We start from the raw sequence: 23,032 nt of genomic DNA on the forward strand, positions 1-23,032 counted from the left end.
AGACACAGGCAGAAGTTACGCATAGCTGAGCAGGACCCCTGTGATCCAGACTTGTATCGTCATCTCTGTATAGTGTAATGCTGTCACTTAAATTGACCCCCCCCCCCAGACAATCTAAAGCATCATGGACCATAAACCCCCACCTTAACTTCAACCTTCACCACTGTCATAAAAACATAACCTTTAAATAATTTTTAGATGATCATCCTTCAATAACAGGAGCATTATTTAGGTATTCCACCATCTTCTGTAGGAAAGAGATGGCAAGGGAGAAGTCTAAGCCTAATTATCCCGATTAAAAAGCAGAGAGTATGAACAAGTCATACAAAAGAGAATTATACAGACACAAATGAAGAGAGAGAGGAAAAGAATTGGGAGAGCTCATGTTAAGGCAGACGTGGATGATGAGACATCACATGTATGTGGCCTATATGCCTCTCAAAGGAGATTGGACAGGGAACCTTTGCAATGCTGTCTCCTGGTTTCCTCCCCCTATTCTCTTGACTCTCTTTCACTCCATTAGCTTTATTAGTCTCTTGGCTGAGGAATCAGGCTATTGTACAGTTACTTGGTCATGAAGGTCAACAATAGATCCATTGTGGCTTTGATACTCTTCTGTAGGCAGTTTTAGGATTTTCCAAAACCCACTGGTGGCCTCTGCAAGTAACACAGATGAAAATTAGTTTTTAGCTACAATGTATTTAGTGCAATAAATGTAGTGTGCATTAATGTTGTAAAAATAAGCCATTCCAGCTGCATGGCTTTAAGGATGACAACATCGAGTCTGTCGGTTATTTGGTCGTTCCACCACTTCCAGATTTAAACACCTCAACAAATATTGGATGGATTGCAAAAGAAGTTGGTACAGACATTCATGGTACCAATTTGATGAAGACTACTGCATTTGGTGATCCCCTGACTCTTCCTCCATGACTTATTTGCTTTTAGTAAAATGTCCCGACAGCTATTGGTTGGATTGTAATGAAATTTAGCACAGATAACCCAGGTGCCCAGAGGACGATTCCTTATAATTTGGATTATATTATGACTTTTCATCCACCAGCAGATCAAAATTCAACTTGGACTGTTCAATAGCGGTTTGTTTAATGCAAAACTAATAAAATTCAAATAACCCTCAGCTGTTCCTTGTGCTACTTAGCAAATGTTAGCATGCTAACATAGTGAACATGGTAAATATTGGACCTGCTAAACATCAGCATGTTAGAGTTGTCACTAGCTGTTAGTTATCACTAACTACCTTAGCATGCTTACATTAGCATTTATCTTAAAACACTTATGTACAGCCCCACAGAGTTTTAAATATAGCTGTAGACTCTTAGTCATGTTAAAATTTATTTTTTAGAAGTGAAAACTTCTGTCACCTGTCTCCAATGCAAATGAGCTTAATTCAAGATCTGTACTCATACTCGTGAGTGGACGTGCCTCTTTTCCAAAAACTTTCCAAAACAAAACTAGAGCACCGCAAAATCCTTAAAATTTATTACTTCAGTGATACAAAATATTTCACAGATTTCTAACCTGCATCTGCTACCCAATCTGCATGAAAATGCAATAACAGCGGACAGTCATTTTGATTGTTTGATGGCAGACATAATGTTTGGAACAGTGTAAGCAGCAAATGTTTCTCACCATTTCTGACGCAGAAACCAACATTTCCCATAATGCAACTCTATAGTCTGTTGTTAGACCCTCCTTGCCTGGTAAACTCCTTGCTTTCAATTGAAAATGTGTTTCCAAGCTCAAGCTGAGACAACCCTGAGGACATCGCAAGGGGTTGTGCAGCTATTTTCACAGACTGAATGGTACTCTCTATGAGGAATAAATTGATCTTAGGGAATAAAGTGGTACTGATTAAGACAGGTCTAAAACTATTTTTCCTGCAGTTTTTTCTCTTTCTCAAAAAACCAAATGTACGCACACCCCCCTCACCTTTCCTCTTTTCTGTGCCAGCACTGCACAGCAGACGGGCCTCGAGCCCATTAAACACAGTTTTGTTCTACTCAGTCCTCATCACTCTGATGCATCTGCTGATCACAGCACACAGGGGAACATTAAAACACGAGCTCCGCCAGTCGCCAGGGGACCACAGGGCCCCTACCTCATCCCAAAACTTCCTGAAACCTACTACCTTTCTAACTCCCTGTTCACACCTCCTGTGCAGTTGGACTTTATCTGTTACTGGAACAAGAAAGAAGCAAAAATTCCTGAAGGCATTTAGATGTCAATTCTCACTCCTAAGATTAAAGATGAACAGGGCCATTGCCTGACCTCATACTCAGAGAACCACATTTTTCTACACTCGTGACTGTCAGTGCAAATTAAGCTTTGTTGTGAACTGGCTTAATGCGAGATAAAAAGGTAAAATCTGTGAGTGACCTTGGCAAAGTTCAGCTTACTGCGGAGAAAATAAAGCAAAGCAAAAGAAAACTAATTCAGTAGAAAACCTTTCACATTCTTGTGACTTCAAAAATATAATGCCATCAGTGTACAGTATACTCTCACTACGCCATCACTGGAGAACACTGCATGACTGCATATTGTACGCTCTGGGCCATAAAAGGCAAAACTCAGGACAAATCACATTGGAATGCCTTCAGCTTGCAGGTAAAAAAAAAAGAAATCACCCTAGTTCAGCACAGCCAACATTTTCTCATTTGCTGTACTAATGAAAACATGTATAGGCTATGGATAAGCAGTTTTGTGTTTTCCATGAGAGCTCTAGTGAAAAGGACTGTTGACTTTTACCAGCCAGCTCAGCACAGCAGCTCAGTCATGTATAACATTTTCAATCGTGCAGGTCCATGTACCATCACTAGTTTAATGTTGAAGCCTGCAGTGAGGTTTAGGAAGGGCAAAGGAAAACCATTTTGCTTCCTCACCTTTCCCTCCACTCCCATTAAAGGTCAAAGACCATTTGGCTCACTTTAGACCAAGTTGGCTGCTGGCAACTGCCTAATGTCTGGTTTAAAGCTGACAGACTGGCTGTCCTGGTATTTTTCCCAGATGCCAGGAGCCAGGGGCGCAAAACAAGATTTAAATCTTACACTACGCTCATTAGAGGAGAGATGAACCAGCAGCAGTCAACCACCATTTTTGTGCCAGTTCAGCGGTAGCAACAGCAGGGCGGCAAATTTGAGATGGAAGCCGTGCCATGAGACGGGAGGAGGTTGGATCAGAGATCCAGGCATGGACACGTACAAAACAAAAATGTGTGGCACTTCTTCTGTATACATTTGCTGTACATTTTAACATTACTGGTCAAAACCAAATGTAGAAAAGCATCTGAAACATAGAGGCCTAGGCCCCAATCTAAAAAAGACCCAATTCAAAAGGGACCTGAAGACAGTCAAATGCACTCGATTCAAACAGACCTAAATAGAGAGAAGACGCTAACACTATCAAAAAAAGGTGGCATTACATGTCATTTCCCCAGAACTTCACATTTCACACTTTCAGTCTCATCTCAAAAAACACACCTTACTGCACACCACATGTTTAGAGATGATAGTGAGTCCAGATAAATTGACACATAGACCGAGACCCGCTGCAACGGAACCCTACATGGAACCAATTAGACTAAATAACCCATGAAGTCATCTATCTGAAACACATGTTGGACAATTCAGCATGATCTGGGGGTTTTCCTGTATCACCAGAGACTGATGTTCTGGCAATAGAGTTGCTCCAGCAGCATGTGGCCGAGTTCCAAACTTCATGTGAAGTACATGTTGAGCCAATACCAACTAATGGGGACAGCACAATCTTAATGTCAAAGAGTACAGGGATTTGTGGTTGCACTGTACTATAACTCTCTTCTCTGGGTGACGCAATACATTTTGTTGGCAAATTTTAATTTGATGTAGTTTTCTCGAGCAGGGAAAACACCCAACAATATTTTACACTCTAACTACACTCCACTAACATGTGGCTGTGGTGTAAATGATTGTCATTGAAAAAGTGAGGATCATGGAGGTGCCTTTTCAGGGACTAACTTGTGGATCAGAACAGCATGGAAGCCAAATGTGTTACGTCCTACCAGGCTAATTTAATTATAAGTGCCACTTATTTTCTCATTCATCTCCCACACAGCTTTTCTGTTGGGAGAAGCTTTTGTGGTGAATCCGCCTGGGAATGTTCTGTGGATGCAGAGTGCAATGCTTTAAAAAAGGAAGGAAAACAGGTGATTTGATTAGATTTGATTAACTCATGACTGATTCCAGAACTGCTACAGCTACAGATGTGTTCCTCTGAATCCCACTTTGTCAGCCATCATGTCCAAAGCTGCTAAAGAAAATCATACTTATTATTGTTTTTGAAGAGGGTGAATTCAAAAGACATCCAGTTTTTATTGAAAGGCAAATATCATCCTGATATCATCATGGTGCTTACTCTATAGTAACTGTATAGTGTGAATCTTGTCCTTACGTGAGAATCTTGAGATATTTATAGCAGTATGTTTTGTAATGTAATCAGTATATGTGCTTTCTAATGCATTATTGAGGAGAAATAAATATTTATGATACAGTCGTGGCACAGTTTTGCCTTTTGCTACTTTAAGAAATCATGCAACACATTCACTATGACCCACATGCTGCTAAAAAAAAAAAGTCTCCCTGTCTAATATACACCTCTCACCTTCTATTACTCTTCATGCATGGGCAAACACGCAAATACGCACATCACACACATTCTGTGCAGATCAGCAGCAGCAGCGGTTCTGTGTTTTCAGGCCTACTGGAGGGTTTGACATTGTATAGTTGAAGAGTGTGTGATATGAAGAGTGACCTAAGTGTGTGGAGGGTAAACGGAGTGACTCCCCGGGGGGCAGCTTGTTCTCTCTAGCCCTCTTTTGGAGTTCAGACAAGTCCCATGATGCTGCGAGATTAATGAAGCTGCACTGGCACTGTGATCCCTACAGGGTACACATCCACACACACACACACACACACACACACAGTCAAAGGCGTACATGCACACACACTATTCATTCCACATTATGACAGTTTTCATGCACCTGCACTGATATGAGCTTTACACAGTTCAAGTATTGATTACACTAATGGTGGTGCACACTCAAGAACATTTAGGAAAACCTTAAACATTAGATTTCAATAAGGATGTTCTAATTTAAAGGTACTTTTACATCATGTGTTTTTAACCCATCTGAAATATTAGCTTCAGGTAGAATATTTGCTTTAAAAAAAAAAAGAAGCATATTCTAACATAGGTTTTTAATGGAACCTTGCCTGCTATTTCAGCATTTAATAAGTAATAATCAGTAATTCACCATCCTCAGGATTTGAGTCTTCATCTGAAAAGCTCAGGTAAAACAGGCCTGGTTGTGTCTGTCTCCATCCTCCAGTCTGGCAATGCCACAAGCAAGCTGCACCAGAGCTTGGGAGAGTTGGGAGGATGTCGCATTAACGCATGGACTAATCTTACACCTGCAGTCAGGCCTGCCGTCTTACACACAGCAGCACTGCCTCTCTGTGGTCAGAAATGGGTACTACAAATCTGCAACTGGCAACCTCTCAGCTTGTTTCAGCTTTAAAACTAAAAGAACGGACATTGAGGCAAAATATCCCTCAAGGTTAGAAAGTACAGTATACTGAGGTTTATTTGGGGCCAATAATCACAGACACATCACTTCTGCTATGATGATGTTTGACATATCACCTACAGTAAACGTTTTGTAGTAACACTTATGTAACTTAAGTGTAACATTACTTGGTCATTGTCTAGTCCTATTTTTTGCCTTCATTGCATGTTCCTGTGGTGGGTGATTTTTTTTGAAAGTTCAAATACAACAGATGGAGGAGATCTTGACCTCAACAACAGGTGATCTTGTGAATTCCAGATCCGTGTTTTAAAGGGATAGTTCAGGATTTTTAAGTGGGGCTGTATGAGATACTGATCTCCGGTAGTGTAAAATAGTGTGCTGCCAAATTTATGTGTAGGAATGTGGAAGTTCTATGGTTGAGAAAATGTAGCTCCGAAGGAAACGGCTGTCTGACAGCAAGGTAACACGCTGAAAATATTAAGCACACAGCGTACACTTGAACTGATACAGATTTATTTTGGGGGACCTTCTTTTAGGAGGCCAAAATATGTCCACAGCAGTACATTGCTTAGCTTCTGTGCGTCTCCAAACTGGGGACGGACTGACCACCATTTACTGCAGGTAATACACCAACGATGGATAAGTACCTCATATGGCCCCACTTCAAAAATCCCAAACTATCCCTTTAATTTGCGGCTGCTTTTCCTGAAAAGCCTTTTCAAATTCAAGGTGAGCTGTGGCCAAGTGCAGGGAGAAAAAAACCCTGCCGCCATTCTCTCTCCAATGCCAATGAGGAAAAAAGAGAAATATCCTTGTAATACATAATTGAGTTCACAGTGAATGAACACATTTTTATGTAAGGACAGATTCTGTTCAAAAAACTGTGCAGTGGCTGGTTGGGACGGTAGCATGGCAACAAGTTGCTGGAACACTCTGACCAATCAAATTGTCTGGGTCAAACTACTTTTTTACATCTCTTGATATCACCGTAACCAGTTTCTTCCTGGGAGCAAATTGAACTGGATTGAGGAAAGGAAACAGCTACTCTACTTTTAAAACACATCCATTTTGAATATCTTGTCAAGACTACCCTGCTTTGTAAATTGTTATTAGTAGTAGTGATTGCCTCCATTTCTTGGAAGCTATAGTTAATTAACATTATAGCCTAATTGATTACCACAGGTAAATGAAAGTGAGGTGATGTAAGATACAATAATGGTTTTCTTTTGTTTCCTTCAAGGGCCTCCTTCAAAGTCAATTTTCTCCTTGAAGCATATATATTGCCAATAACCAGTAGTGACAGTAGCAATAATTTTAGTGATGTTGATAGTGCTATTAAATTAACAGACTACTGTGCACATTGAGGCCAAGGTAATGTAAATGGTAAAGGCAACGTTTTTTGCCACTCATTCACTCATCAGTAGAAGCAAGGTACCAAGAAGAGTGCTGGCCAAGCAATTTGGGGTTCAGTGTCTTGCACAAGGACACTACGTACAGGAGGAGGTGGGCCCAACCCTGTGATCAGTGGATGGCCTGCTCTACTGCCTGAGTCAAAGCCGTACAATAATAAAGCGAAAAACAGTTCTAGTTGGTTGATATTTAGAGAGAATTAAGGGCATTTTGAGGGCAAAAGTGCATGCCAGAGAGTTTAGTTTGAAATGCAAATTTAAAAAAATGTGGCAATGAGCTTATTTTTCATTCTTTAATGGCATTTCTGATCGTAAGCACAGCCTTTCATACTCCCAGAGCCAACATTCCTATATCCTGGAAAATCTCAATGCCAAACTATAAAAAAAAAACAAGCAAAACAATTTTTTTTTTTTATTTGGAGTGCAACAAAGCTCAATTCGTGGTCAACTACTTTTCACTTGTTACCACTCATGGCAATTATCCATGGACTTTTATGTTGTTTCACCTTTACAGCAGAGGTGGAGACTGGCTCACTCTAATAACCTCCGATGTCTATGACATGTTCATCAGTTAAAATGAAGATTGGTGGTAAATTTTACATATTTACAGAACAATTGTCACGATAGATAATTTTACACATCTGAATATAATGTATACAATTATTGGAGCAGCGTTTGGTTCTGCTCAAGTGACCATGCAGGCATGTGAAACAGTCAGTTGTTTGAGGCTATTAACAGCCCTCAGAAAAAGACGGAATGTTCTTTTTGTGCTCAACCTGACATGTGTGATCTTCTGTTACATCAGCTCCCCTGCTGTAATGAAACACCTCCACCTCTGATGGTACGCAGAAAAGAGCAGTCGCTTAAATCTGCGGATTCCAGATGATAAGGAAAGGTGTAATGATGCATTAAGGTAGGATTATTAGCAGTGGCGTCACTGTGGAACCCATCGTCCTGCAGGAGGATGCTTTCCTCTTTCCCATCAATGTAAGGGTTACAAAATATATGTTGAGTGCCAGCTGCAGGAAAAACATAAAAAGTAGAATCCCACAGTTCGGTTGGCTCGGTGATTACTACACGTAAGAGCCGTGCTCACCCTGAGCGCTGCATGATACATGCACCCATAGCAGTAGCAGATGGCCAATATGCAAAACATCGTTATAACAGATGGGGGCCCAAACACCAGCATGCCGTCTTCCCGGGAAAATATGATGTGTTCTTTGATGGCAAAAGCATCACACAGGAGCCTGCTGGTCTGCTGTTGGAAGCTGAATCTGACCCACCATGAAAGCTCCCTGCCCCACTGACCAGCCAAATAAGTCCAATGCTCATGTGAATATTACAGATATTGATCATTCTTAGGTACGAATATGTAGCGTTCTATGGACATTAGAACCAAAGTTGTCTGGGATGTTGGGGGGGGGGGGGGAACGCAATAGACAGAACTGTGCTACACACCAGTATCCATGCATCTGAGATTTCTTACGCATAACAGAAGACAATACAAACAAAGCAGTTACAAAGCTCATCCCAGCACCATAAAATGATATATATTTTTTATCAGAATGTAATGTGGTTGCCATAGTAGCTGCTTATATCTCAAGGCTACAAAGAAAAGAAATCCATTTTACTGTAAATGAAAAAAAGGACACAAGAAATGTAAGGAAAAATGCCAGGAAAGACAGATGGACATTTTGTGCACATCTTGATTCCAATCAGCTGTACTTGTCACGTTGGATGAACTGGAGCGAAGGAGCTGTTTGAAGAATTCAGAAGTAGATGTTGCATTTTCATGCTCAAGGGCCAAACACCTTGTCTGAGGCTAAGAAACTCTTGAACAGACCCAACGTTGGTAGGAGGGGACATGAATTAATCAGAGGTTTCCAGGAGACGCGGAAAAAAAATATTCCCACTGACAAAGAAAGGACACACTTTGGTATCATTAGTCAGTAATGCAAATGCTGATGATTCTATTGCTGACTTCTCTGCAGTCAAGATTACATGTTCTTTCTTTTATATATAAATAAATGTGCAATCACAAGTCAAATAAATTCATGTTGACATTTACCTGACAACTGCATGCGAGTACAGACATACTGATAGGTAATATAATGTGTCACATTCTTACACTTGTAGTAAAATAATAATCTTTTTTAAATATTCAATGCATATTTCTGTGTAATTAGAGAAATGTGCACGTTTTTAGTGTTTATATATAATTATCTTCTGTTCTTGCACCTAATAGATAACAATTAAAGAAAAAGCTGTGTGCTCCAGAGATGGGAAAGCTGCAGATTTTCAAAGCTATTCAGTTCAATTGAGTGGGCCTTTATTGGCTTTACTTTGCCAAAGCAAGTAAATACTTAATAAACTTGGAACAAAGACACAACAGACGATTGCAAAGAGTTCATCAAAGATGTAGCAAAACAAAGCAGTACCAGGAAAATTCCTGAGAATCAATATACACCAGTAGTGCATGCTAATTGTGTAACATCACATCTCAAAATGCATTTTTTACTCCTGTTTGATAAAATTTTGCTTAGTACTATTGTTTTTTAAAAATGTAACTTATTTTGTGCGGTGTTTTAAAGATACATTTTACAAAGTACAAGGTAGATTTATTTGTCACATTATAACAGGTGGTAAAGTGAAATTTTACCTTCTGCTACGTAAAAAAGCGTAAAATACATATGAGGCAAAATGTAGTTTTTCAATAAAATCACTTTTTAATAAATCGTTTTTTTAATTCCTTTCTGTCAATGGGCTGTAACCTCACTTAGAAATTAACCACACGCCTGTTTTCTCTGTTGCTTGGAACAGCCACTATTCTGCTTCATATGTGAAGGGATCAGATCGGGTTCTAGCTGCATGCGCCCTCCCGAGCATCTCTCCGACTACAGTGGCGTCACTGTGGAGCCCATCATCCTGCAGGACTACAGTGACAACACCGCAGCTAACGACATGCATTCCACTAACACCACAACTGACTCCAAGCACAGCACAAACTCCAACATAAACTCCACGTAAGGATAAAGAAAAACAATAAAGTTGTTGAAGCCCGTCAGGCCAAATGAGAATCAGATCGATGTCGGGTGAAAACCACAGTCAACACCAGAAAGGCTTGAGTCATGGAGAGATCTCCACAGAACCAACATAGAGTTGGCTTTCATCCTAACATTACTGCAACGCATGTGAACTAAATTGTGATGATGGGCTTTAGTTGGCTCAAGTTAGATAACGTTAGCTCGCTGGCTAATGATGAGCACTTGCTAATGTTTTCTGGTGCGAAATACTACAATTGTTTGGCTTTCCACATCACCTTACCAGCAAACAGGATCCATATTACTAATCTGTGTTCCACTAATAATATGCCAGTATTATGCCTTGATTTATGCCTGCAAGAAAGGATGTTCAAAGCAAATGCGGAACGATTTGTTTATACTAGCCTATAGTGATGCAAAGTAGGGCAGCCAGCTAACATTAGCATGGACCTACCACTGTTTGTTTCGTCACCGCAACGCTAGTGGCCGCTGAAATCTACATATATAAAGAAATGTTTGAAATGACATGTTTGAATAACAGTGTGACAATGTGAAGGGGGGTTGCATAAGAACATGCAATTATCAGCTTAACCTGCAGCTACCATTGGTTTTACTGAGCTTTATTGTGAGTTTCAGCTGATTGTTTATCCATCCATTCTGTAACTTTCCTGTTTCGGGTTTACTGTCACCACTCTTAGAGTTTTGTTTTTGGTCACAGCAGGTGACTGTTTTTAGCTAAAAAGATAGCTTAAATTAGCTAAAATCCCACTGCACACTACTAGCTCAGCATCAAACAACAAAGATCTTGTGCTCACAACTTGTTAAAGGTACAATTTTGTTCTCCTTCCAAATACCTGTACAATTCTGCCTTTAATAAATGAATCTAAGTAACATTTCCATCACAGTGAATATTTTGTTAGTCAAAATAAATACTCATACAATGCCAGAGCGGAGAAACACACAGCAAGTAATGTAACTACAATTAGGAGGGTTGTGGGTGGGCAAACTGTTGCCACTGCTGCGGCATAGCTAACAAAGCTAACCAGTTGGGATCAACCATCACAGACATAACAGAAAGACTGACAAAGCATTATTTGATGAAAAAGTACCCGTTAGCGTCCATATAAGACGTCTTCATGAGACACCCTGTGAAGACTGGAAGCGCTAGTAGCTAGCTAGGTAGCTATGTTAGTATAAAAGGCGTTGACAGCTTCCCAAAGCACCTTACCCTAACCCTAACCATCATTGGGGTGTGTGCCTAAACCTAAGTCAGCGATTGTATGCACGTCGACCAGGTAACCCTACAGCTGTGCACATTAGCCGATGTGCTGGCAGCTAGGGTTAGCCTCCTTTGTGTTGCTACATTGTAAGATTGTTGTCATGACTAGAAATTAAAAATGTACTGTTGAATAAAGTATTTCATATCTTAAGTATATTCTTATTACATAGTTAACAGTTTCATCTCCAGTGATTAAAAAACATTTTGTTATCTCAATTTGAAAGATTTAGGTAGATTTTTGGTAACCTTTGACTGAAAGAACCACTTGCATATGCAGAACGGATCGGGCAGGCAGTACGGATTTGGCACAGACAATTACAACAAATAGATGGGACAATACTGACCTATCATTTCTGTGAAACAGCAAAACTAACATTACTCACCTGTCGAGCAGAACCAGAGCAACCTCCGAGTCGGCAGGTCATATAACTTCTTTCACAGTTAATACTCCCCAGCCCTTTTCCTCTTTGGCTGTTTCTCCAACACCTCTCCTTCTGGACAGTGCCTACAGAGTTTACAACTTTCTCTCTCCCACTGCTCCTGTGCATGAGCACAACTGCTACCTGTTGCTGATTGGCTGGAACAATGTTGTGGGGGTCGCTCCGAGCCACTTACTTTGTGTTGCATTTACAGACCCAGGGCTGTGTAGAACAAAACGGATTTTAATTTCAGAGAATACACAAAACGTAGAGCTAGCAAACCCTGAGGAAATATTTGCTGAATTTAACAAAAGGTGTACTGGACTACAGTCACTTACTATCCTTTTAACTCAGTCAGTGAGTAAAGCCCATTAATGCCAAAATCATGACTAAACAATGCAAAATGGTGTACAAATCTATATTATTGTCTTACTGCGCTGGATATGGGTATAAAATAACAAATAAATCACCATAAGATAGGCAGACACTGTAATCTCACTAAGCTAAGCTAATCAGCCAAGCAGGCTGATACATCAAACTGGGGCAGTTCACTGTCCTCTGCACAGTCCCAGCAGCATGAACTGGGCTCAGGGGCCCGATTGTGCAATTTTCATGGTCAAAGAGTTCATGAGCCTGTTGGTGCCATGTGAGCATTTTTGACAAGGGTGTCTCTTTAGGCAATGGGGCTTCAACCATCTAGTGCCTCCATGAGGCCAGCAGCCAGACTGAAATAAAACACCTGTGCTCCAAGACAGAGTTTCATCACAGAAGTATGGAAGAAGGGAAAATCTTTTATATTGCATGTCTCTCTGCTTAACATTTTACTTATGTGATGAATGAAGTTTAATTGGAGGAGGTAGTATGTGCAAAAGGTCTCTCCAGCAGAAACAGCTGATCTGGTACATCAAGACATTTGTATGTCTTCCACATTCACCAGTGGTCTTGGTCCCTCCATACCTGAATCAACTGGATGTAAAATAGGTTTATATTATTTAATTTTTTTTTTCCTTTCTACAAAATGATTGAGCCAAGAACAAAGTGTTATTTCTCTTTAAGCCGAGCTGCCCAGCAATGGTCAAGCTGTGCTTTTGCTTTGAAAGGAGCTAAATGTGGAGGCTTTGCACTGCAATCATTTTTGAGATGCACAGAGAGAGAAAATATGGTGGATAAAACAGTCCTGTTGGGCTTTACTCATGACGCACAGCTTCCTCTGTAGCCTGTATAACTTTACCCTGCTTCAACAGCAAGCTGCTCCCGTGTTACTGTCACAATAATTCTTTGCGTTGTAAAGATTATTTAGATGCTTTAGGAATACTCAGATTGTTTTGGCTGCCTGTGCTGCAAAGCAAGTGGTTTGGTTGGCTACATGTCCATAATAAAATTTACAGGCAACAATAGTCGGCTGGGCAGCAAGCGTGGTATTTTAAAGTGATCTTATCAACACATTCAGGGAGATTTAAAAAGGAAAATAATTATAATTTATTATTATTAGGAAAGATAATCAATCAGCAAAGCAAATTGCATTCCCTAGAAATAACCATGTTGCAGCTGTTTCTAACCTGATGAACAGCAGATAAATATATTATTATATTTATACATGAGTAGGTTTGTCATTTTTTCTTTTACTTTTTATGGGAGTAATTGTACTTTTTCTTGAGTAAAGATTTTGAGTACTCTACCCGCCACTGGCCAGCAGCACCAGTATTAGCGCTGACATGGTGAACATACGACAGACAGCAGAGATGAGGTCAATAGCAGAACAGAGTCAAAGCCAGCACAGTCCAAAGCACCAGTTTATGGTAATATTGATGATGATGATATGGGGTATTTAGTTATCTACTCAAGGGCTCAGCTGAAGTGATTACTTTACTTTAGGGGTGTTAGAGGGATGTTTCTAGTTTTGAAAATGTATTTTAAAGGCTAATTTAGTTATGTACTCTACTTGCCTAAATTTCTCAAGAATGCAGGAATAAATGTCTCTAAAGACCCAGAGCCCCGACAAATGCTTTGTCTGGAGAGCGGGCTGACCAGGGACAAACTCCTGGGCCACTTTTTGGCCTCTGTCTGTGACCATCCTTGACCTTGAAAACATGTGCCATAATGTGTGCATGTGTCTCTGCTACGTGTCCACAAACAATTGAAAAGTATTCAAAATGTTCACACAAAGATGAGCATCCTGTAGTATTTTAAGAGGAAGAAGACAGAGGTCACAGGAGGAGGAGTAGAAAAAACTGAGGAGGACGAGATTGTAAGTTGTATGGATAGCTAGTAGATATTGGTAGTAGTAGTATATTCTAAAACTCACGTAGTAAAAAGACTTTATTTGGCAGGCTGCATGTCATCAGAGTTTGCTTTGAAGACAGTTCTGTGTTCACATTTGTTGCAGGGAGAGGCAGGGCCAAGTGAGACACAGGGAATTTCACAGACAGCTTACATCAAGTGTAACATTAGGATAACTAAATACATTTATACTAGTTACATTAACTAGCAGCTGTTCCATGGTTTTATGGTATGTAGTCAGTTTTGTTCTAGTGATATTATACTCCCTCTCTCTGACCCTCTCCCTCTTCGAGTTTTTATAATATCCCCTCCTCAGTCCATTCTCCACCTTCTGTCACTACAAAGACACTCTTTCAGCCACACTAATATGTACATTCTGTTTTCAAAAGTCATTAGAAATGAGCATTTAAGTGCTTTATTTAAAAGAAAAATGGGGCAGGGGGCCTGAAAAATGCCATTGCTCAAGGAGAGACCGCAATTCCGCCCATTATGGTAATATTAAAGTGTTATTCATTTACGCACTGCTTGTCACACAGTAGCAAGCATATTATCATTTGTAGTACTAATTGGAGGATGCACTAAAAAGCCAATAATACTAAGCATATAAGCTGCAGTCACTACAGAGTAATATAGTAGGCTACAATACAACAGTTTATTTTCGCGGGTCGCTGAATGTTAATTGTATATTGATTGCACAGTGTGCTTTCAGTGTATATATATTTATACATCTATGTTGAATGTTCTACAATACTGCATCTGTTATTTTATATTCCTTTGTGTTGCTATGTCGACCGAAATTTCCCATATGGGGGATTAATAAAGTTATATCTCATCTTATGCCCTGATTTTAGGTACTGGCATTAGTGTCTGGAGTGAAAATGTTCCTAATTTTTAAGGTTTATGATGCAGACATAGTGGGCTGAATAAATCACGAAATATTCAGGACAGCACATGCAACATGCAATCATACTTCTCATTTCTGCAGCTCTTCCTACTCTAAGGACTCTAAGAGGACAATTGCACTAAAGAACTTAACTTATAAAGACTGATTGTTTATACGAATGGATCATTTTGCTGGAAGAGCTAATAATGGCATGTTTTGGAGACTGTAAATAATTAATTTACCACAAAAAAACCACCCACAACTCTAATTTGATATGATCAGTCACCAGAGATATACAGTAATGTGAAATTCAACTAAAGTGTATAATCTCAAAGCAAATATGTCACGCTGACAAAGTTCTATTTTCGTTGTACTGTTTGAAACAAACATGGTGGCTCTTCTAGCACAAAGAACAGGATTCCATAGATGCTATCTCATATCATAGTAAAACTCCTTAGTCAAACACCTTCATTTACCAAACAAAAAGCTCACAGCTCCTGCAAAATAAAAAAAACACCACGACACATTTACTCACCTAAGCAGCCTCGACTTTCAACAGCGACTGAAATTTATTTGAATTAAATAAAGTCTTGTACATTTCACAGCTATAGGGGCCTACACAGTAAGCAAAACAAAGTCTACTCTTTGTCCATGTGCAGAACTACACCACAGGGTAGTTCGAGACAGTCATCATGTGGAGAGAAGAGGGCCGAGGCCAGAGAAATGACTCCCCAAAAGATCGGCTGATGTGGAAAAAGAAAAAGAAGATGAGGTCCTCAATTTGTGTGATGTCACGAAGCATTTTCATGCTGATTCCTTCTGAAGTTACACATCCACCATTAAAAAAACAAAACAACTGACAATCTGCAAAATATTTCACCAAATGACCATGCTTAAGATAGCTTAAGTTCTTTGTAATGAACACATAAAGACTGAATTCATTATATTTTAGAGATATTGTATGGTAAGCTCCCGGTCTTCTGTTTCTCCCCAAAGTCGACATTTAACATTTCATTTTCAGTTACTGATATTTACGCAATCTACTTTGGAAACGTCTCTTGGAGATTGCAGGCTTCTTGAACGTGACATCACTTCCTTTCTCTTCACCCTAAGCTCCACTGCTCCACCCCCTCACCAGAGCTGAGGCGGCTGGCGCAGACCTAAGACAGCACAGCCTGCGAGTTCTTGAAGCCCACCAGGTTGTCCACGCTGACACTCCTCCTCACAGCAGCTTTACTCAGGTCCTTGTACTGGTCCTCGCACAGCCTGGAGATTGCCTACAGACACAATCAGAAGCACAAAACTATTACTACCTAAAGAACAAAAATTACACTTTCACCTACAGTGTGAATGCAGCCTGAGAGACATACTGACCTCCAGTTTCTGGGCCCGTTTGTTGCTCAGCTGCTCCAGAGGGAAGCCGAGGTTGTTGTCGTCAGCCAGTGAGCGCAGGTCAAAGTAATACTTGGCGTAGACGCTGGCTGGGACGTTGATGTTGAACTGGAGCAGCTCCAGGAAGTGGCGCTCCATCTCATTCCTGCAGAAAGCAGACAATCGGTCAGAGCATTCAACATTTTTTTCAAAAAACAAATTGGTCTTAGGTTACCCAATTGGTTTTTGTTCAATGAACTTTCCTAAATGAGAATTAACACTCACATGTCCTCCACTGTGATATCTTTGAGGATCTGGCAGTAGTCGACGTTCCACACAGCCTGGTCATCCCAGACCTTGGAGGCCAGCAGGATGGCACCGAGAACAATTCGCTTCCAGTTACAAGGACAGATGTCCATCTCAGCGTATGTCAACAGCCTTTCCAGGTAGACCTATCGCACACAGCCATGAAATATAATAATAGTATATTTATGATAATCAGACTCTTGTAATGTAAATCTTGTGGTGTAAACCTACCAGAGTGACGATGGCACACTCAGCGGTGAGCTGTGCAGAGCTGAAGAGCGTTCGAATGAAGCGGTAGATGAGTTTGTGTTCAGGATCTACCACAGAATAATCATCTGGAACCTTATCTCGCTGTCGGAACAGAGCGTCAACATCATTAGTAATCAGCGCAGCGCGAACAGTAAAGAATGTTGTCAGTCAACTCAACTCACCGTTAGAGGGTGCTTCTTCTCATCGAATATATCCAGCGAGCGGTTTGAATCTCTGTAGGAGCGGAACATTAACGAGCATGTGTTAAATATGCATTATGTGATCTCTGTCCCACTGTGCAGAACGACCATCACTTCTTCGTGGGGGTTTAATAGTGTTAAGAGATCAATACCAGCCTGAACCTACATGAAATTTCCATTCCGCGATGAACGCTTACAGGTGACACATCTGATCTAAGCTACCAGTGATTTGATTTGATTAAGTGATTCACTACCTTTCACCACCTAAAGTTTCTATTGGATTTATATCCTGATGAGCTAGCTGACCTTTCTCCACTGACAAAATGTGTGTGTTATTTGTCTTATTAAAAGGCCTCTGAGAGCTCCAATGGCTATGACGCCAAGAGGTTGAAATAACTCCAAGATCATTAATCTTTTTCCTAACTAAGAGATATGATACCAATGGAGGTTGATGAAAACCCCAAGGAATATATTGTTTTCCTAATGGCCATAAAAAAAAAGTTGCTATGATGCTATAAAAAAATTGATTCTTCATTTGTGTGTTTCCTAACTATGGTGGCCCGTAGGTTTCAGGCCTAATACAAAAGCCACAACACGAATACAAAAGCCACAACACAATTATAAAAGCCACAACATGAACACAAATACAAACGCCACAACACAAACACAAAAGCCACAACACGATTATAAAAGCCACAACACGAACAAAAAAAGACAACACAAATACAAACGCCACAACACAAACACAAAAGCCACAACACGATACAAACGCCACAACACAAATACAAAAGCCACAACACAATTATAAAAGCCACAACACGATTACAAAAAGCCACAACAGCTGTTTAATTCACACAAATATCCCGCTGTATATTATTTGACCAGAACAGAAGTATTACTTATTTATCAAACGGGTAAGAAGTTCTTCTTCCATGTAGGCCTACATTTACTAATTTGGCAGACACTATTATGCGGAAAAAGTCACCTGAAAAAGTTCAATACAATTCGAACCCAGACCTCCTGAATGTGGGACGGCTACACTGCCGATGTACTACTGTGTAGCTGTGTTCCGCGGAGAGTAATCCACTGTTACTAAGCGTCTCTTTCTTGTCAACTTCCGTTGTGGTTTTTGAATTTGTTTGGTGGCTTTTGTGTTCGTGTTGTGGGATTTGTGTTCGTGTTGTGGCTTTTCTATTAGGCCTGAAACCTACGGGCCACCGTACCTAACTATCTGACTAATCAACTGAATACTGGCCACTACCAAGAAATTGCTTATATGCCATATGCCAAATATTCAATTATTAGTTTATTTCCTAAGTAAATATGTAATAATTGGGCACAAGGAGAACAGTATAACTACACAAAACACTGTATGATATTTCAAACTTCTCCTACCTGTTTTTTATGTGATAGTATATGGCAAATGCGACGCTGGAACAGAGAGAAATCAACAGAGACAAGACAGTGAAGCACTGGATGTGATTTTAATCTTTTGCATTAAAACAAGCGCTCGTATCTTGCGTCTGCATTTGCACGACATGTCTGTAGTTTCACCGACTGATACGTCGCCACTAGTATTGAAGGACATCTTGATGTTTTGTCTGCAGTTCAGAAAAGCTGCACATTTGGTTTGTTTACACCCCTGACTTGCACCATAAGACACTGCTAACCACACGTTAGCTGGTTAGCTTCCAGCTGGTTCATTTAAATGAAAGTGTATTTTGAGTGTACTGAGATATTTTTGAGTAGTGAAGGGAAAATCACGTCACACTAAAATTCTAAATGTTAGACTATTCCTGTGAAGGTTCTCAGTCACCCAGGTCATAGTCATGCAAGGGCGGTTAAAATCAAGGGCAACTGTACTGGTTGAAGATATCTGAAGACGTGAGCTGAAGAAGCCGAAACAACTTTGAGTATCTCCAACCAGTCCAGTTGCCCTTGATTTTAACCGCCCTTGGATATTCCAGTGAAGATGTGCAGAACAAGACAGAGGTCACTTACCATTTGATCGTGCTCTTGAGGTTGGGCTGGCTTACTGTGCTATCATCAATGAATATTGTTGAGCAGGAGCTGAACTTTTTTGTCAGGAGCCCTGGGGACATATGCTAGAGGAGAGATGATAATGTAACACAAAAGATTAAGAAACAAGTAATTTCAAGTGAAAATTCTTACCTAAAAAAAATAAGCTATTGGCATTTCTGTTTCCGATTTGTTGTTTGTGAGTGTATCTTTCTCAGTCTTACTGAAAAAAATCACTCTGTCATGCTAAAATCTGCCAAAACCGCCATCAAGTACATGAAGACCTGTCACTTACATGATTCATGTAGTTGCTTTTTCTTTTCTCACGCACTGAAACTGGGAGGAAAATAAAAAAGTCAGTGAGATTATGTGTGCACAATTATTGAGTGATGACATCTTTAACAGAGGAATACTGACCGTCGGTCTGCGACTTGTTGAGGAAGAGGGTGCTGGCTCGGGGGTGGTCTGACGGGTTGGCCTCTTGGGCCAGTTCTGTAAGATGCAAGTATGAAAATGAAAGGGGGGGGGGCGTTTTTTAAAGCACCGCACTAAATCGGGTCAACGCACAATTTGTATGTCCCATGAGTCTCGATAATGGTTTTACGTTGCTTTTGATATTGTAATAAACTGTAGATAAGAGATGAGTCTGACTCATCACAAATTATCTTTAAAACTGTACCCTTTTCTGTAAATGCTGTGAACAACACCGGGGTACACATTCACTGTATAAGGGTCTTTTAAACATAAGTCCCCAATAAATATAATCATCACCCACCATCAGGCAGCTCCCTGTCGCTGATGTGCTGTAGGTAGGTCCCAGTGTCTTCACTCACGTCCTCCGTGGTGGTGATGGGACACTCCTCCAGCTCCACCGCCCTCCTGTGGATCTTGGGACTCCCTCCAGGGGAGATGCAGCAAGACACCGAACCTCCCATCGTTGACCTACAAAAGTCCTGCTACAGCCAGCACCGTTTCCCATACAACTGAGGAGGAATCACCTACAAGTCTGACTGACAACACTGGGCCGCAGGGTGTCTGCAACTTACGTAAAAGTTTAATCTAAATCTTTTAAGTGGCGGTCAATAACATGCAACACCAAAAAGAATAATCTGTAACTGGATTTGTCTGGCTTTCAGATAAAAACCTACATGTAAAGCTTTAAAATGATCTCATTTTAGTTTAGTATATTAGGGACCAGTTTAGCTGCAAAGTGAAAGATCTGGCTTCAGAGTAGAATGGGATCTATGTGATGACAGCAAACAGGGGATTTGCAGAACAGCTGACATATTCAGGGCGTGTGCGCAACATAGCACTGGCGCACTTTAATAATGCCATGCGTGCACTGGATAGTTTTGGACGGTTAATATCTAATATCAACTCATTTTACTGTTTAAATGCTAACAATACCAAAGTCACAAGCTCCTCTTTCTACCTCCATGGCTAGCCGGCTAACGCTAGCTTCCGCAGCTCAATCCATTCCTGGCTTCTTCAGCAGCATGGATCAATCCATTTTCACTGCAGTTGTAGTCCCTGTCACAGTGAACGGCTTTCCAAGCAGACTAACGTACACATTCACTGACTGGAAAACAAACTCTGGAGTTAACTAAGGAATAGGAAAGGTGGCGAGTGTTGGAATTCTAAACAAAATAGCAAACGTTAGCTTTCATCTCGCCGCATTTGCAGGAGACACGTCTTGGATGTCAAATCCTCCGAAGCTTTTGAGTTCAGAGGTAACATCCGGATGTGCCTTTCAAACTAAATGTCCTCATAGTGTGTACGTTATAGTCTCATACGGTAGAATGTGATTGTGTAATAAAATGTAAATGCAGTCAATTTAACACAAGCGTGTACATTTTGAGTGACTGACCCTTTAATGTATTTAGCACAACATGCACCATAACTGCCTGTAATGCAGAAATCATTGTAACTAACCAAAGCCAGTGCTTTAGGCAGCATCTCTCAGTGAAATAATAGAAAAGGCATACTTTACATTATAAGTGTAACACATGAACAATGCATGTTCTGAGATTAAAGTGACACAGATACAAAGCTGTACGTTTAAAGGTGGCTGGTAAATTCTTAAAAGAAAATGAATCTCCAAAAATGAAAATACACTTCTGGAAACTTCTCAAACAAGTACTTTAGAATAATCATATAGCCAAAGTTAAAACCTACAAATATATTTATTAACATTATATTTAATACTATAAACAATTATTGCAAATATCATAATTCTGAGGGGTGGAAGTCAGTATTAGTAGAAAGGAATTTAAAGGACAATTGAGGAAAGTCAAGTTTAGAGCTTTTGTAATGCACATATTAAACTAAAGACTATTCGGGTTTTCTCTATTTACTTTTTGCCCTTTCTTTTGCTTGGTCGTTTCAAAATTTAAGCTTTAAATTCACCTCACTCTAGGGTGCGAGAGACCTAAAGTGAGTACATTTATCTGAGTTTTATTTTGAGTGCAGGAACGCAAATGAAACATAAATTACATTGCGGCCATGTGTTGTCAGCTTTACAGACCTGGTGGCCTTCATCTGCAGACACCGCCCCCTCCATTACGGAGAAAACAAGCCGTTGAGAAAAACCTTGCGGGCACGCCCATTATGAAACCGGGCTTTCCCATTGGTCACTTTCATCCGAGCTGTTATATCATTGGCTGAAGTAGCTCATTGACGTACATAGGAGACTGGGATCGATGTCTCTCACGCTACAATGTCTGCTAAAACAAAGTAGCTTGTTCCGAAGTAATGAGGCAGGAAATTGGTGTGATATTTTGGAGAAAATAAAGACGCTGGAACGAATTAAAAGAACTGGACACTGAGGGTCATACATCAGTCCACAAGATGGCAGTAATGAATCAGCCAGGCGTCTTAAATCCTCAAAGAAGAAGAACCGCATTGCGCATGCGTAAAGGACAAAAGGTATAATATGACTGCTTAGTGCGGTTTCTATTTATTTTACAGCATGGCCCTTGTTCCGTATGTCGAGAATTCTTTACCTGCGCTTTCCAAACTCCACAATTCATCAGCCCAGTTTCGGTTCGCCAACCACGACCTCCGTCTTGCCCAGGACTGGAAAAAGCTCGGGGTAGCAGCAGTTGTGTGGGATGCGGTAGGTGATATATTAGTGGCAACGTTACTACCGTCCATCATTTATTACTACGTATTTGTTCAAATGTTCATATTCCGTCTGTTTCCAGGCAGTTGTCATGTGCATGTATCTGGAGCTGGAGAAGGTGGAGTTAAAGGGGAAGGGGGCAATTGAACTGGGAGCTGGCACTGGACTGGTGGGCATTGTAGCAGCCTTGCTGGGTGAGTACTGAGTACATTACTGTCCAATTGAAGACTTGTGAGTGGAAAAGATATTTTAGTATCCCATCCTGAAAGTAAAAATCCATTAAATAGTGTTGGCAAATGCATTTAAAAGTATTACACCTAAATATCAATGTTGGCCTTGGAAAATTTATCAGTCAGTGTCACATTCCTAAACTTTCTAGGTGCTAAAGTTACCATCACTGACAGAGAGCCGGCCTTGGACTTCCTCTCTGCCAACGTGAAGGCAAACCTGCCCCCAGACTCCCAGGGATCTGCGGTTGTGTCAGAGCTGACCTGGGGCGAGGGCCTTGAACGTTACCCGGCAGGGGGATTTGATCTGGTGCTGGGGGCAGACATCGTTTACCTGGAGGATACCTTTGTGCCGCTGCTGCAGACTCTAGAGCACCTGTGCTCGGACAGCACCGTGGTGTTACTAGCCTGCAAGATCCGCTACAAGAGAGACACAGACTTTCTGAGCATGCTGAAGCAGCGGTTCAGAGTTGAAGAGGTCTACTATGACAAACAAAGGGACATCCATTTGTATCAGGCTTGGAAACTGCCACCTCAGAGGGATTTGTGACAACTACCTAGTCAGTTTTCCTTCATTGACTGCCTTCTTCTTTGTAAAAATTTACTGTTTTTGCATAATAATCAAATAAAGTCTTTAAAAATCAAAG

General features: G+C 40.6%; 2 protein-coding genes and 1 long non-coding RNA gene across 3 annotated transcripts; 1 reads left to right on the plus strand and 2 right to left on the minus strand.

Moving 5' to 3' along the window:
- Positions 1-461: 461 nt before the first annotated feature.
- LOC119899579 lies at positions 462-11,809 on the minus strand. The gene is made up of 2 exons (XR_005443873.1): positions 11,694-11,809; positions 462-657 (listed from the first exon to the last, which is right to left on the minus strand). It is a non-coding gene; the product is annotated as an uncharacterized LOC119899579 (long non-coding RNA).
- Positions 11,810-15,423: 3,614 nt separating this feature from the next.
- LOC119904538 (cyclin-Y-like protein 1) lies at positions 15,424-20,763 on the minus strand. The gene is made up of 10 exons (XM_038721311.1): positions 19,813-20,763; positions 19,455-19,529; positions 19,333-19,373; positions 19,020-19,123; positions 18,414-18,449; positions 17,001-17,052; positions 16,801-16,920; positions 16,549-16,715; positions 16,267-16,429; positions 15,424-16,169 (listed from the first exon to the last, which is right to left on the minus strand). Exons 1-10 carry the CDS (start codon positions 19,970-19,972, stop codon positions 16,053-16,055), a joined length of 1,035 nt encoding a protein of 344 aa, XP_038577239.1. The 5' UTR covers positions 19,973-20,763; the 3' UTR covers positions 15,424-16,052.
- A 1,030-nt stretch (positions 20,764-21,793) lies between these two features.
- On the plus strand, positions 21,794-23,031 carry mettl21a (methyltransferase like 21A). Its single transcript, XM_038721359.1, has 3 exons — positions 21,794-22,152; positions 22,241-22,352; positions 22,538-23,031. Exons 1-3 carry the CDS (start codon positions 22,006-22,008, stop codon positions 22,933-22,935), a joined length of 657 nt encoding a protein of 218 aa, XP_038577287.1. The 5' UTR covers positions 21,794-22,005; the 3' UTR covers positions 22,936-23,031.
- The last annotated feature ends 1 nt before the right edge of the window (position 23,032 follows it).

The sequence above is a fragment of the Micropterus salmoides genome, unplaced genomic scaffold (genome assembly GCF_014851395.1).
Source record: "Micropterus salmoides isolate LMB-PRFRI ecotype aquatic unplaced genomic scaffold, ASM1485139v1 Ms_hic_scaffold_1, whole genome shotgun sequence".
Lineage (NCBI taxonomy): Eukaryota > Metazoa > Chordata > Actinopteri > Centrarchiformes > Centrarchidae > Micropterus > Micropterus salmoides.